General features: G+C 34.8%; 1 protein-coding gene across 1 annotated transcript in view; it reads left to right on the forward strand.

Moving 5' to 3' along the window:
- Positions 1–16,555, forward strand: part of LOC115453617 (protein Wnt-5b) — a 58,859-nt gene extending 42,304 nt beyond the window's left edge. Inside the window, exons 3-7 of the mRNA XM_037444070.1 lie at positions 1,473–1,653; positions 9,569–9,680; positions 10,815–10,917; positions 14,046–14,203; positions 14,692–16,555. Of these exons, the coding sequence (XP_037299967.1) occupies positions 1,473–1,653; positions 9,569–9,680; positions 10,815–10,917; positions 14,046–14,203; positions 14,692–14,889 (752 nt within the window). The 3' untranslated portion in view covers positions 14,890–16,555. The remainder of the gene's footprint in view (positions 1–1,472; positions 1,654–9,568; positions 9,681–10,814; positions 10,918–14,045; positions 14,204–14,691) is intronic.
- Position 16,556: the final 1 nt, after the last annotated feature.

Consider the following 16,556-nt stretch of genomic DNA (forward strand, 5'->3'; position numbering starts at 1 on the left):
TATTGTTATTAAGTTACTAGCTTACCCGACAAACGTTGTCCTGTCTTAACTATGAATTTGCAGCGCGCATTCTGTCAATTGCTGACAGTTATTTCAAACCACTGACAGTTATGTATAATTAATATTGTCGTCAAGTTTTCTTAAATTTTCTAATTTTCCGCGCAATTTTATGATTTTTTTCTTTCATAAGAACCTTCTCCTGGCAATAACAAACACAACAAAAAAAATTAGTGAAATCGGTCCAGCCGTTCACGCATAATAGCGTGACCAAGGGAAATAAGAGTTCATTTTTTTAATCTATATAAGATTACCGTTGTCAATACATTGATTAATTTCGTACATTATATGTAAAATTTATACTTTGTATATTCATTATTTTCATTCATTCATTATTTTTATTGCTTTGAATGACGAGACGAGCTTACCATTCGCCTAATGGTAAGCGGTACCACCGCCCATAAACAGCAGAAACACCATCCAATATCTTGAATTACAAAGTATTATTTGGTATTCCACTGCGCTCGCCATCCCAAGACATAAGATGTTAAGTCTTATTATGTCCAGCAGAATTGAATGTCAAGTATTTCTTTTTTGGTTTTTTGGTTCGGAAAGCCGGCAACCCTAGTCTCAAATGTCTTGTTCTACATACAGACTGGTCTAGGTACTGATATCACAGGACTTTGGCACTCGTGATAACTTCACGGATAAATCGTTTGGATGTTGGAGTTTAAAAGCTTGCTTTTTCTAAAATTCCTATTTCAAATGAGTATTTGATAAAGTTCCGTATACGATTTCCAATAGGGCTGCCTCTCATGCAAAGAAACAGCGGCGAAGGATCCATGTAAGCCGATTCCTGCAGGCTTCCCCTACGTAATAATAATTATACTAAATAAATAAGTGACTTATGTAAAACATAATATTATTGGAACGAATTGCAAACCGCACTTATGCACATTAGTAGTACATTTTGTTGCGTCGGAAAACGCCACTGCAAAGTAACCGCGTAAAATAATTAATTGGAAAGCACTGTATTGGCTTCGTCACCTGAGACGATATCGATTGAGAATTCATAGGCCAGGTCAAAAGTACCTTGAACCGGCGGGAATGTATGAAAAGATTGATAAAGGTGGAGGAAGGGAAGAAAGTATGCCAGAATGTGCAAAGTGCCAATCCTCAGTCTCTGCCTACCCCTAAGGAATAGAGGCGTGATACTATGTATGTGAAATGAAAATTATATTTAGGGCCAGCCTTAGTTTTTCGTATGCCCTAGATGAAATACTTTTTGTATTTTACCAATTACACGTATAAGAACGACATTTGCACTGCAGCTAAATTCTAAACCTGTGCAAAATTTAAATCATAAGCGTTTTATTGAACAATTTAAATATATATTCCTACCATCCGATTTTTCCTTAGCTAAAACTTTTTAAATATAATTTTAGTAAAATATATTTTTTATATATTGTTGACAGCATCAAGAGAGACTGCGTTTACTCACGCGATCACAGCGGCTGGGGTGTCGTTGTCGGTGTCGCGGGCGTGTCGGGACGGGCGGCTGGCCAGCTGCGGTTGCGGCCGCTCGCCTCGTCCACGCCATCTCCACACCGACTGGGTTTGGGGCGGATGCGGAGACGACCTTGAGTATGGGTACAAGTAAGTATTCAGTAATACATACTTAATTTTTGCTATAGTAACTCTGATTTCCTAATCGTTGATGATCTCATTCTCTCCCAGTGACCGTCCTGAGTCGAGGTTTGTAACCCGTTAGTGGGTTCCTCTCAGCATGGTCACTTAATTTTTCAAGTTTTATGAGCGCCTGGACACGCACCCTAAAGTCCAGTGTGTTTGTATAAGCCGACATTAGTCAAGGTAACAAACGTATGATACGTCAAAAAAAGTAACTCGAGTAACTGACCGTCAGGCTGTATGACAGTCTGTTAATTAAGGTTTAGTGTAACAAGAAAACTTACAGAAGTTGATCTTCGCGAGAAATTTTTACTATGTAAACAAACACAGCAAGCTGCCTTATGGTAATATGTAGCTTGCAGAATTTGCGGCGAGTCGCATATTATATAGAATTACTGATATGTTACCGCTAATGTCGACGCGTCTGGAAGTACGTGCGCAGTATATTGCTACAAAAACTTGCTGGTCAAAATTAAATTTATCCTTTCATAACTATACTACTGGACCGATATTGATAAAATTTGGTGTTTGAACTATTGAATGTACCCTACTTTTACCTCGAAAATTTACATGGCAGGAATTCTATCCCGAAAAATCGAATTTTTAGATTTTTTAAATTGATCAGTCAAATCAAATTTATGATGGAAATTACCACCTTTTTCTTTTAAAAATCATCATAATATAAAAAACAAAGTTTCGTAACAAAAAGGCTATTTTACCTCAGAATAAGACGAATACTGTATAAATAACCTATCGTCTATGACATCCTAGTACCTCTTACTATCAAACACTACAACTAACCGGTGAGCGACGCACACAAACTCCCACTTCTGCGATATTGGTACGAACATGCGCGCTTCGTGTTTCGAAAGAACTTCATGAAACTCATGTTCTCCTGGCAGCTTTCCCCCACGTTACTGAAAATTTCCCCGCTGAAAAAAGTTACGGTGGTGTTTCCATCTATTTTCAATAACGTATTCAGGTGAAAATATTATGATCAATTCTAAATATTTGATTACAGAGATGTAATGTTATTACAATTGAATTTTTCAGTCGTAATAAACATATTTTTTGATAAATATAAATGCTGAAATTTCGTAAATAATTGAATAAATATTAATTAATTTATTGCATATTTATATCAAATTTAATTCATCTTACCTGCCGTATTTTTCCTGAAAACGGTTTTCAGGTGAAATTCACGTGTCTTTCAACGTACCTGTGTACTAGGGTAGCATAGATCAGGTGAAGTTGGTTTACCTGTCGCACGCACACGTTACCATTCAGGTAACGCTTGCTTGTGTGCGTCAGCATTTTCCTTCCCACCTTTACCTTTTATGTATGAGTTTTTGGGAATGATGTTGCCAACCGCCGAATTCATCCTGTGTCCTAGTTTTTTTGTAGGTTATATATTGCTTCAATAATTTAATTTATTTGTAATTTACTAATATTAGTTTTTACTCGCAGTCGCTCGCGTGAAGCTGTTGTCCGGGATAAAAATCTCGCTATATATTTTCCCAGGGTAGAAAGTAACATATAACCTTTCTAGGGTTTTATACTATCTCCATACCAAATTTTATAAACATTCGTTCAGTACATTTTGAGAAAAACGATAACATATAGAACGACTGAAAAGGGGACTTTGTTTTACAATATGTATAACTGTATAAATTGTCAACCCATTGCAGGAATATTATATAATTTTTAGTCAATGTTTAGATTTACTGGTATTAGATGCCTATTTACCAAAAAATAAATTCAGGTAGTAACCCACTTAGGCAACCAATAGTTTTCTAAATTATTTAATTTCCCAAACGAAGATTCATATTATTTGTTGTAGAGAGAAATGCAAAACAATTCTATTTCAATCCTTTTTTTGTTGCTCGAAACTGCCTTACAAAGATTACATTGATGTGTATAAAGGTAATGTTAAAAAAAAAAGAAAATTTGAGTTGAAAACAATTTGCTAAATATTAAAATTATGACTGTTAAAAAAATGAAAAAATAAACATATCAAACTGATTATTTTTATAGGACTTCAGAGCTGTAGCACATGGCAACCTGTAAACCAACAGAAAGAGAAGGAAACCATTGCCATCGCATTTTCAATGGAACACCCATATTTTCCTTCCCCATTTTATGACGAGGCGAGACTCGAGAGGTATTTTGTCCTTGTATGAGTGTACCTGTTGTTCGGTATACCACACAGGAAAATACACGATGAATGAAGGAACACCTCCTATACTGTTATGTTATCCTAGTATCCAGGTGAAAGGTAAGACAGGTGAGGAACCACCTGCTGCTCTCACACGTTGCCTTCTCACCTGAAACATGCCTCGTCTTGACATAAATAGTGTCATTCGCGTATTTTAAATAAAGTTAATTAGAATATTGAAAAAATAATAATAATTGACTGGAAATCTAAAATTTGATTTCTGTGACCACCCTTATATTCCCAATAAATTAATTTATATATGTAATTAATTAATTAAAATGCTAATTATAATAATCTAATAAACTAACAAAGCAAGTTTTCAATATTAGTATTTGGACATCGTTATTTGAAACAACTTGAACAAAATGTTTTTATATATTTTAGCTTGTTTGTTATTTTTATAATTACTGAAATGAACAAAAAAGAGAAGCTGAAAAGAATTAGGGAAGCTGTCAGTTGCTTTTCACGGCTGTCAAAGCGTTGCAGAAGACAGGTTAGGTACCAGGGAAACATAAACGGGTAGATGTTTCCTGCTGACGTAGCCGCGTAGACTCGACTCTCCCCGCGCCGCCCGCTCTCCGCTACGAACATGAGTCGGTTCACGAAAACAGAATTTATGTAGTGTATAAGTAGGCGTAATGCACTACTCTTGGGTAAAGCTTGGATGCTTACTGCTTAGTATTATATTTAAATGTATGACGTATTATCACAAAAATATCATCTGCTCGTCAGTGGCGAAAGTTCAACATAACCTGATTTCTACTGGTTTCCCTTTATGTGGAATATATATTATATATTTATATCATTAGAACGATTTGCAGACTGCATTTATGCATAATAGTACCTATATGTTGTGTCGGGTTCCCATTTGGAAAATTTCAATTTTCGCCACTGTTGCACGTAAACTAAACATTTAAATATCCCAAATATATTGAGATAAGTAGTTAACAAGTTGTCAAAATGTTCTACCCTAAGAGTAGTAAATAGCGGTATAGTGTAAGAGGTAGTATTGTGAAAAATACTTTAAACCTAACCGCCGTCGTAATATGTCTTTATTTCAAACAATTCTTATATTTCAGTCACATAAAACTGTCCTATAGTATTATGAAGTTTACTCAGGAGTCACATCAATTGTAAGTTTTTACAATTTCACTCTAACAGAATATAATATTTATGACTTAAAAAAATATTAACCCTTTATAATGAAGCTAAATTCCTTGAATCTTATCTTTCTGAAGAAAATATTCCACTGAAAATTATTTTCTTACCTTTAGTCTGTATTTAGTATTAAGTAGTCTAGTCGGCAACGTTTGTATGTATTTTACTAAACCACCAGACCGGAGTTTCTTGCCCTTACACCAGAGTTTCTTGCCCGTTCTTCTCTGATGAAAACTGCTTTCCGAACTGGTGGTAGAGTTAATATTGACGGAATCTAAATAATGTATAACATTTTAAAGATTCAAATAAATCATTTCATTTCATAAAATACCTTAAGATTCTGAACATCTGAGGCAAAGCCTTATATTTGGGATCATATCAAACTAGCCAATAAAATATACTTTTTCATAGTCCGCCATTTTTGTACCGCGTAGCCTCGACTACGCTTTGTACGTAGCACACCTCCTACGGACGCTTGCTACCCTAGACATGTTTCACGCACTGAAAGGGTTAGGTTGGTGCTGAAAACTGTAAATGACGTCATGGTATGACAATATTTCAATGATTTTTAAAGTATTGGTATGTAAAAGATATTTTGTGTAAATAATTTCTTAGATATTATATTTTTGTTTTTTGTAAATTTTCGAAATGAATTTTATTTATTTTTTTAATGAACGACGGCCACGGTGTATACTTAAGGGTACCCAATGAACAAACAATGTATGAAAAAAAAGACAAATGTAGTGGGTGGAATAAAGGTTTGAATACTTACCAATAAGCAAAGAAACAATGAAAGGAAAACAGCGTCAACGAAAAGAGGGGAAATAAAAAAAGGTTTCCATAAAAATATAGATTTTTCTGCATATTTTCAGTACACGACACCAGGGGTGCAAAGCCGTAAAGCGTTTGGAATAGCTAAATCCGCCCGCCCACGCATTTTTTTCAGCACTGTTACGTCATTGTTTTGAGTCTACGGTAGCAGGACATCAGAACGCAGTGAGAGATACTAGTAGAGCTCGCATGTGGAGTACCTTTTCCTGTTAAGGGGAGAATGACCACAAAAAAAAATATTTTTAATTAAATAATTTAATGCTTGAAAAGTATAATTTGACAATTAAAATAATAAAACGGAGACATTGTGACATATTATAATAAGTAGTCCATGCCAGTTTTTAATTTCATATTATAAATATAATTTTATTTGGTAGAAAAACCTGTTCTAAATTTAGAACTAGGGCGTCTTGAGGCAAGTAATTTTTTCAAGACATGGCTTTATAAAAATACAAGCCTTAGATACTAGGCACCCATAACCTAACAACAGGTCACACGTGTGACGTCCGGCAAATGAAATAAAAAAACCTAATCCAGGCCACCTTGTGTGTGTGCAAAGGTGGGCGTGGCTTGCCACACACATACATACAACCCTCGCACAACGCACTGAAAGTTTTCAGGGGGAAAAAAGCTTTTTAAGATTTTTTATAAAAGGGAAACATTTTAAAAAAGCTTTTCCGATTTGTCTGTTTGAATTTTCTGTACCAAGGCAACATAGGTGGTGGGAGCTGTACGACGTTTGGAATGCGAATGGAACGCGAGAACCGACCATTTTGCCATGGAATGCGCACCCATTCAGTGCATAGAGGGGATTTTCCCGCATTCGAGTATTTTTGCCACCAGGCAATCATAAGGACTGAGAAGATGCGAAGTATTTAAGGAATGCCACAGGATCAGCAAGCACCCGTGCTAATTTATTTCGGGGTTGCTTCTATTGACTCGCAAAACGTGATTGGACACTGGGACAGGGCAACCCGTAAATTTTTTCTGTTATGTTCAACTCCGCATAAAGCATTCAAAATCATTTCGAAAATTTTTAATAATTATTTATACATCCATTAAAATAATTTAATCATCAGTTTATTAGCATAAATTTTACAAAAATATTTATTGTAATTATTAAACCTGTGTGTAAAAAAAATAATTTTAACAAAAAATTAAACCGCCTTCAAAAACCACTCAAAACCAAAAAATAATTTCACATAACAAGTATATATTGGATACCAATTTTGGAGTCGGTGCCTAATTAAAATTGCTAGTTAGCTATATTTGTTGCATAGTCCATCTATGAGCTAAATTTCTTTCAAATCAATAATATACATCCATTAAAATAATTTAATCATCAGTTTAATAGCATAAATTTTACAAAAAATATATATTGTAATTATTAAACCTGTGTGTAAAAAAATGGCAATAGTAAACAACTATTTGGTAAAAAAAAAATATAAATCAATTTGTCATTTATCGCCAAAATAGATGTGTGAAAAAAGACTTTTCAATATCAGATACTTTCATGTTGTCTTTTTCGAATGACGAAAATAGATAACTTAAAGATATTTATTTATTAGATCGGAAGACGTCTCAGCCCGGATAAGCCAGTTAAATCCGGGTTAAGAACGCTTTAATTCGACGTCAGGCACTAGGAGAATATGAGAAGAAGGAGATATTTAATCCGGTTCACCCGGTTTTCGGACTCACGCACACATGCAAATGCGTGCTGAAAACAGGATATAACGTTGTGGCCACGAAATGTGAAGATTATATTTTCTTATAAAATTTGATTTTGAATTTCTTTCCAAATAAATTAAGATGTACGAAGCGAAGATATAATCTAATAGTGGATAGTAAGAGAATGGTCGCGCAAGTATGCAATATAATCTTTATAATCTAGTACATAACTACCATCGTATTCATATTTTTTGAACACTTATTTACAAGTAGAAACGATGATTTGGCACACTATACCTTATAAACGCACTCTAAAATAAAATTAAAAGTTAAAAATGCCTTATCAAATGAATCATATCCGCTCTCAAGAAAAGCTACCAAGGAACAAGCATCCTACAATAGGAGTTCTCTTTTCCACCCTTCATATCAAACAAAGCACATAACACTTTAAATCATGTTAGTACAGTTCAAAATAGCTTAACCAGCAACTGTTACCGCAGATCAATAAATTCGTAGCGCCCCCGTAGCTGGGGGCGTAGCGATTAGTAGCCGTGGTGATTTTGTATAGCTATCTTTTTCTGTCATTATCTCTTTCTATAAGGGTCGTTTTAGCAGGAACAACTGTTTCAACCGGGTAACGGATTAACAGTATCTTTAATCTATTTCTTTATATCGTAGATATTAAAAACAAATTCAGAGAGACATCATACTTATTAACAAAGAGAGACATTTATATTTATCACATTTATTATTGTTATTGTATATATATGGCATTTTTCAGAAGTTTTAAGTAAATTTTATTTGACAATTATCGTATTAAACAGCTAATGTAGATAGTACTCATTTTATTAGCATTTACTTGGGAGCATGGATTAGTCTTTTGTATTTGGTCGGGTTATAAATTTATGTGACGAGTAACATTAATCGGAAAATATGAATCAGGCCCTTAATGTTTACGTATTTAAAAAAGCACAATCTATACCACTAAGCAGCATTTCCGACATTAAAAAACTAGACCTCTTGAACTTTAAGTCAATGAAACTTAGGTCCGTATTAATAAATCGTTCTCTACTTTGAGTAGGATCTCAAGTTGACATTTACAGTCTTAGTTATAAACTTGTTTTAGCGTTAAGAGATGGTTAAGAACTGCTTAAGGCGATACCTCAAGGTCCATTTTCATACATTTTGTTTCACCTTTAATCTGGGTAACTAAACAAGTATTGGCAAGTAAAGAATTTAAATTCACGTCTAGTTAGTGATTAGTTCTCGCAGTTGAAGAAAAATGTAAAAATAATTAATAATCATGGATATTTCTGCCTTTAAAATTTCGTCATATTAAATTTTAAAGGCCGAAATATCCATGATTAAAGCCGAAACAAAATGTATGAAAATGGACCTTGAGCTACCACCTTAAATAGCTGTCATAAACATCACCGCTTCCTAGTTTAAACCTTATTAAGAGGCAAGATGGCGGGTTTGAGTTACAGCTGATCGAGTAAATTTGTTTTAATGTATGGTACTATTTAATAAGCAAAAGTTAAGCTGTACTTTAAGAGCCTGTTCTCAGGTTGGATCAGCGCTGTGAAATGGAGCTGTCTAAATCCTTCACAATATTGTGACTTAAGATATCATTTGAGCTTATGTTTCTTTTTGCTGGTGGCAGGATATATTCGCCATAGTGGCTCACATAAGTGTGTCCCGTTCCGAATCAGCGTGTATATATCCACTTCCAATACGCCGGCATCATTGTGTCGCCTGCAGAGGGTCATCTTCTCTCGTCCCAAACCCACTCCACTCATCATCAGCTGCAGTCAGATTACTTTATCGCGTCCATAATGATGAATAAAAAATATTAGCTCATTAAATTGCGAGAATCTTAAGATACTGAGCTTAACAGAACTTGACAGCGTCTCAGCTGCTATCGCACTTCGAAGCGGTACTGAGTTGCATATATATGGCTCTTAGAATTGTCCTCCAAGATTTTATTAACATGTAAGTATTATCCATTAGATTCACGGAGGGCTTCGTGGACGTGAGGGAGCGAGAGCGGAAGGTAAAACGCGGCAGCCACGAGCAGGGCCGGCAACTCATGAACCGGCACAACAACGAGGCTGGCAGACGGGTAAGCAGATCTTCAACCACGTCTCATTACTTTCGTGGTGTAGTTGGACCATGGACGGTAAGATCGCTCTGATGTCTCGAGTTCGGATCCTAGATTAGAAAAATGATATTTCTGCTCGTTTTAGTTTTTCTGCTCAGCATCAATACAAACTGTAGAATTTGGGTTAAATTCTAGAGTTTAGGGTTAGTTAAGTTGGTTGATAATAAGCTCGCTTCCTATTACATCATGAGAAGACATACACACGAAGGCGATTCACTAGTTGCATCTTTGGCCATCCCTTTCGGGGATAAAAGCCTTTTAACATCAACAGCCATGAACATAAGGCTCTCCTCGATTTCCAGACTAACTTATTAGAAGCAGTCTGTATCCAACTTCTTCCGTCCTTAATCCGCTTCGCATTAAACAATTTAAAAATATGAAGTCCAAAGTACAAAGCACTGAGTAAGTACATCCATCCACATATTTCGTACATACATCTAATGCTTTTTAATTTGCCCTTATTGCATAACTTACTCGAATGTTATAACTTCTGCCAATGGCAATCAAAAGTTTCAATACAAGAAAATATTGCCATAACTTCTGATTATAAAACGAGCTAACGTTCCCAAACAATTTTATGTTCCTCATATAATTGTTTCTGAAGTATTTTATGTTCTCTCAACTCTATTGCTTTTATTATGCCGTTTATAACAGTGAACGCTATTAGCAGTATACGTCATGTGCACGAAAACCTTGTACAGATTAATTCCACAAGAATAATTCCTGTCTCACGCAGTATTTGACGTCACATTTTTGCAGTCAGAGATATTTTTACTTGCAGTCACCTTTCACGACATGCATCGGAGCAAGACTCATTTTCATGGTACAGAAAACATTAGTTTAATTGTTACGACCAGACGACAGCCACAACGACTTTTGGAACAATAGGCAAAGCGTATCAGAATATTTCAGAACACGTCCAATCTAGAAATCATACCTGGGGCAACTCAATAAACATATATGGTGTCCCATACCAAGATCAGTCTGATAAATAATATAATAATTGCAGTCAGTGATAGCGAAGTCGCGTGTCACTTGCAAATGTCATGGAGTCTCATACCAAGATCAGTCTGATAAATAATATAATAATTGCAGGCAGTGATAGCGAAGTCGCGTGTCACTTGCAAATGTCATGGAGTCTCAGGATCCTGCAGCCTCATCACATGCTGGCAACAACTGGCATCCTTCAGAGAAATCGGTGAGCCATTTGCTATATATACGACTAGGTGTAGCTCGCGATTCCGCGCGTAAAATTGTTTCCCGTGGTAAAAGACTCACCTTATACGCTTGAACCTATGCATGTCAGTCAAATAAATTATTTTTATTTCTTTCTTTCTTCTTCTCCTTTGAACTTTACGAGGCATACCTATATATATGCTATTTTTTTTTTTCAAATCCGTTTATAAGTTTCTGCCTTTACATCTAACAAACATCTAATTATTTAACATTAATTTTAAAAATAAAAACGTTTAAAGTGATTTACTCCAAAAAAAAATTACAGTATTCCATGAGAATACAATTTGAGTAAATGTAGGCATAATATTGAACGTTGTTAGCGTAAACATGCACTACCTAAATATCCTATAAAATGCGGAAAATATTTTTATTTCAATGTAATATTATCCCTAAGCACGGATTCTTTTCGAATCCTAACAGTGCGTAGGCATTAATGTTATAATCATTAGTATAATAGTTGCTATATATAAAGTATCTGAGACACAGCCGAAGTTAAAGCCGTTATAGACTCCCATTGAGGACAATAGTTAGCCATTTGGGCAATGGTGTGTGTGGGCGCACTGGCCACCAAGATAAGATTGGTATAAATTTGATCTATATTCAAATTCGGGATATATAACTTGTGAACTGTAGTGATGAATGAAACATTCTAAATATATTGATTAGGGCCAAGTTTTTAATTCGACGAAGATTTTTTTTTTTAATTATCACGGCTTTGGAAACTAATCCATTGAGTCCCGGAGTAATCTGACAGTTGGAGTATTGCCAGAGGTATAAGAATTTAATAGTTATGAGGAAAAGGTCGGAATATGTTAATATCGGCATTAACAACTTTATTATTATCAGTCAATAATATCGCACATTTGCATTCGTGAAAATGAATGAACCGATTCTAAGGAATAAAAGAATGATATTTGTAGGTTCGAACTTAATTACACATGATAAAAATAAGAGTTTTCGGGGTATTAATGTAATTCTGGACCCCTTTTCTTTATCGATAAGATTTGTTTTTTACCAATAGGATCAGCATAAGAGTTAACTGGTAACATTTATGCAATTACACTTTTCATACTGCATTATATAAAAAAACTCGAATATACACACAACAATAACTACTGTGATGTGCCTGCAACGCATTTTTTTAAACTGAGTTCCTGATATTTTTTATTTGTATTTAAAATCTATCCGTTAGCCCAACTATTCAGCGGTTTCTGCTTCTATTTCAAAAATCGAAACATTTTACTAAACTTCAGCATTTATAATATTAATAAGACGCCTGTACTTTTACCATGACACAACTCTTACGTTTATAGAGATCAATGCTTATAAGTACTCCGAGAGATAGAAATTTTCTACAGATGATAGAATGTAAAGTCGTAGCTACAAATCGAAGCAGTGTCTGTAAACGATGGCCTTGTTTTTGCAAGCATTGAAGGGAAACGAGCCCGCAAATAGAGTCCTACTAAGCCGGGTGCAAGTCCTATGCAAGAGAACAATGAGAAATTAATGTCGTTCCATTAAACCTCATTCGTCTCAAACTTAACTCAACGGGAACGTTCATTTACGCCAGACTCTTGTTTTTGTCTGTCATCGATTCATAACTTTACTTAGTGACAATCGCCCCAAACTACGTACTTTGTCATAAAGGAAGTTTTAAATTCTTTATATAATTATATTAGACTAGCTTTTGCTCACGACTGCGTGAAGGAGTTTTCTGGGATACATTTTCCGACTTACTCGATATGTATCGTTATAGTATGACCAAATTACACAAAATCATTATAAATTGTAACCTATGTGTTATTCAGATGTATACCCAATATTATTGTAAAGTTTCATCCAAATCTGTTCTGTAGTTTTTTCGTGAAAGAGGAACAAACATACATACATCCGTCCTCACAAACTTTCGCATTTATAATTAGTATTAGATATCCTTTTCTTCCAGAAATCAACAATCATATTTCGAACACCGATTTCGTTCCATTTGCGTTTCTGTATGCCCTACATTTAATATTTGTTGACTTTTTTGGACTCTTAATTTTACTTTCATCCTTAATAATTGCCACTAAGAAGGTAACTAACGTTTGCTCAAAAATAACAGTCTAGTTCAAAAAGCTATTTTCATTGTCAAAATACTTTTAAAAAGTTTCATGCTCACATGGTGTTAAAATTACATATAAACTCAAATAAAGCTCTAAAAATCACTATTAACGGATATCTAAAATTTCCAGTTAATTAAGCAGCTGTTCATGTTTATTATTTACGAGCGCTTTAAAACCGTTTATGACAATTAAAACATGTCGACATTTTTACTTTACGACCTCTAGCGTTCGATATTTAAATCAGTCAAGTTGTAAAATTAAATTATATTTTTATTATGATATTCTTTTTTATTGTGTTTAATATTTACGACGTGTAAAATGGTTTTTTAATTTTGTTCGGGTGGTCTTTGTGCTGTTAATGGGTTTTGGCGGGAACCGGTGCATTTTATTGTTTTATAACTGTTGTTTAGATACAAATCTGAAACATGATTATAAAATAATGTTTTTTGACCATAACAAAACAGTTTTTAATATATTAGTTAATTTCTTAGTGATTGTTGAATAATTATGCTTGTCATTTTAACATGCGAATATTCTCTTGATATGAAAAAAAAGTTTATAGAGATGTTTGGATTAGAAGTAAATGCGGAAATGGCTACATCCATTTGAAGGTTGACATATTATATTTAGGCCATTTACCTGGATTAAAATATTATAGGCTACTTTTAATGCTTGAGAATATATACCTATGAAAGGTGTTTTACCACGAAACTTAGTTAACGAATAAATTAAGATGCCTCGATGGCATAGATGTATTACGATGCGACTGCAGTACTGAGTTCTCGGGTTCAATCCCCGGGTCGGCCAGTGATATTGGATTTTTTCCTTCATATCAGCCCTAAATCTGGAATTTGTGTCTCGACCCACTGTCCTCATGGAACGGAATACATACGCCAGAAAGATTGTGCACCAATTATACCTCCGCCTACTCCTTCGGGGATATTAAGTTTGAGTGTGTGTGAGATAATTTCACATATTTTTGATACAGGTGATTACCTAAGGGACAAGTACGAGGGTGCGACAGAAGTGAAGGTGTCGCGTCGAGGCAAGCTGAGGCTCAGCAACCCACACTACAGCCTGCCCACTGCGCAGGACTTGGTGTACCTCGAGGAATCACCTAACTACTGCGTCAGGAACGAGTCCTTGGTGAGATTATGACTACGTTAGTGGCGAAGGGTCAATACAACCGAATTCCTGTCGGCTTCACTTTTGTAATTTATGTCAACTATTAAAATAAATGATATTATTAACAAATAGTTAATATTTATACTATCATGAGCCAAAATCTAATTATAATTAGGATTTATGTCGGCTTCCCTTTCGAAAAATTGCATCCTTCGCCACCGCTAAGCTAGTGTCAGCTTCAAAGTAACTGAACATATTCGAACCATTAAACTCTTCTACACATTATCTTCAATTGTATCCCTATCATATCATGGGACGGAGTACACGCGGCAAAAAATGGGCGCACCAGTTGCGCCGCGGCTTACCCCTTTCAAAATAAAAGACTAGCGTGCGTGTGTGTAACAAATCATTATTTTTAAAAGTTTGGTTAAAAAGATCAACGAACACACTAAAATGAAATTGTCAAGCATTATAAAGTGACTTTGTTAACCCATCCAACATTATTCCAGGGATCTCAAGGTACTTCAGGACGTGAGTGCAACCGTACATCGTCAGGGATGGATGGTTGCTCGCTGATGTGTTGCGGCCGCGGATACAACACGAAACGTGTGGTGATCAAAGAGCGATGCCACTGCAAGTTTCATTGGTGCTGTCGCGTCGATTGTAATACTTGCGTGCGTTCCACCGAGCTGTATACTTGCAAGTAGGGTGCCGTTAAATTAGGTCAACAGGGCCCTCATTCTGTATGATAGTGTAAACGCGTAACGCGGCCGTGTCATGTTATCTTCGAGAAATGTGCGTGGAATGGTATTCTGTAAGTTAAATTTCTATAGTCCTAAACATGACGCGTTGTGTTACGTGCTTGTTACGCACTGTTAAAATAACGTGCGGGATAGAGAATAAGGCCCCAGATATGAAAATATCGATAACTGAGATGAAGTAATATATAAAAAGTAGGATCTTTTTAAATTTAAAACCTGTCAAACTAAATACAACAGGGGAATTGAAATATTTTAAAACGAATTTCCATTTTTGAATATGGGACTGAGTACTGATTGAGTTCGTCTTTAAAACGCACAGAAAGAAATAGAGCGTGCTGTGCGCAGCGAATGATGCGTTTAGGCGCCGCGCAATGTTTACTTGTTGTAGAAAACACTCCACCACTATAAAAGCAGTTGCTTCGGACACTTCAGCAACAAGTTGACACGACGAGACGCCTTAAAGGAATTTGACACGCCTTACTAAAATTGGTTAGATATAATTACAACTTTGAAATGCGAATATGAAAGTATGGTCATAGGAGAAACATTCTATAAAATTGTTTTAAACTTATTATTTGTTTACCCTTATGTAATACAAATAAATATATTAATAAAATGGTGGACGAATCTTAAGGTGACCACATACGTTCAATTTCACATCAGTCCAAACTGTCATTTAGTTTCAGATTCATCGTGTAATACAGAGGCCATACTAAGATAACGTTTACATACATTACCTATCGCAATAAAAATAGCTACGTCGTTAAATAAAATCTAATCTATATTTAAACAAATTTTGTTAATGCGTAAATTAGAAACATAAGCTATTAGTTTAGTCTCAGCATAATGCATATTGATAGATTCAATAGCATTAATTAAATATTTGGTAAAACTGATCCAAACATACGAATTGACTTGTCAGTTTGAACGTCTATAGGTCATAATGATTTCTCACCTTTTCGGTTGACCAACACCTCAGTCCGCCCTGTGGCCACGAAGGCTGCAGTCTTCGGAACGTAGGGAGAAAGTAATAATATAAAAACCACGATAAATTCTGTAAAATAGTTTTATTTAATGTCTATGGGTCTCCTAAATAACAGTACTTAAATAGATTTAGATATTATATCTAAAATCTTTGACCTAAACTTATTAACGTAGTATTACTGCTTGTAATGTAATCACACGTTATGATCTCAAATTAGATTTAATTACCGTAATTAGAGTAATTGTAGTTAACTGTTAATGTACTGAAAATCAATTTGAAACATTCCTTCAGTGTAATATGGCGTAAATAGCAATTAGAACGTGTTGTAATATATTATAAAGAGGCTAAGTTTTAAGAATAAATTATTTATTTCGAAAAAAAAACTATTTTACTCATCGTTATGACCTTTTCAGAGTTTTTTAAACAGAAGATACCATTGATATACCTTTCCCAGACTTTAAAGATACTGTGAAATGCTCTTTTAATAGTATTAAACATTATTCCCAATAAATATGTACTGAAAAGTTGTAAATAATTTTCGACAACGTTTGTCAAAATCATGTATGTCAAAAGTATGTTGTGTTGTGCAAAATTATGTATTAAAATTACATATTACGTATTAAATAGT

The sequence above is a fragment of the Manduca sexta genome, chromosome 5, assembly GCF_014839805.1.
Source record: "Manduca sexta isolate Smith_Timp_Sample1 chromosome 5, JHU_Msex_v1.0, whole genome shotgun sequence".
Lineage (NCBI taxonomy): Eukaryota > Metazoa > Arthropoda > Insecta > Lepidoptera > Sphingidae > Manduca > Manduca sexta.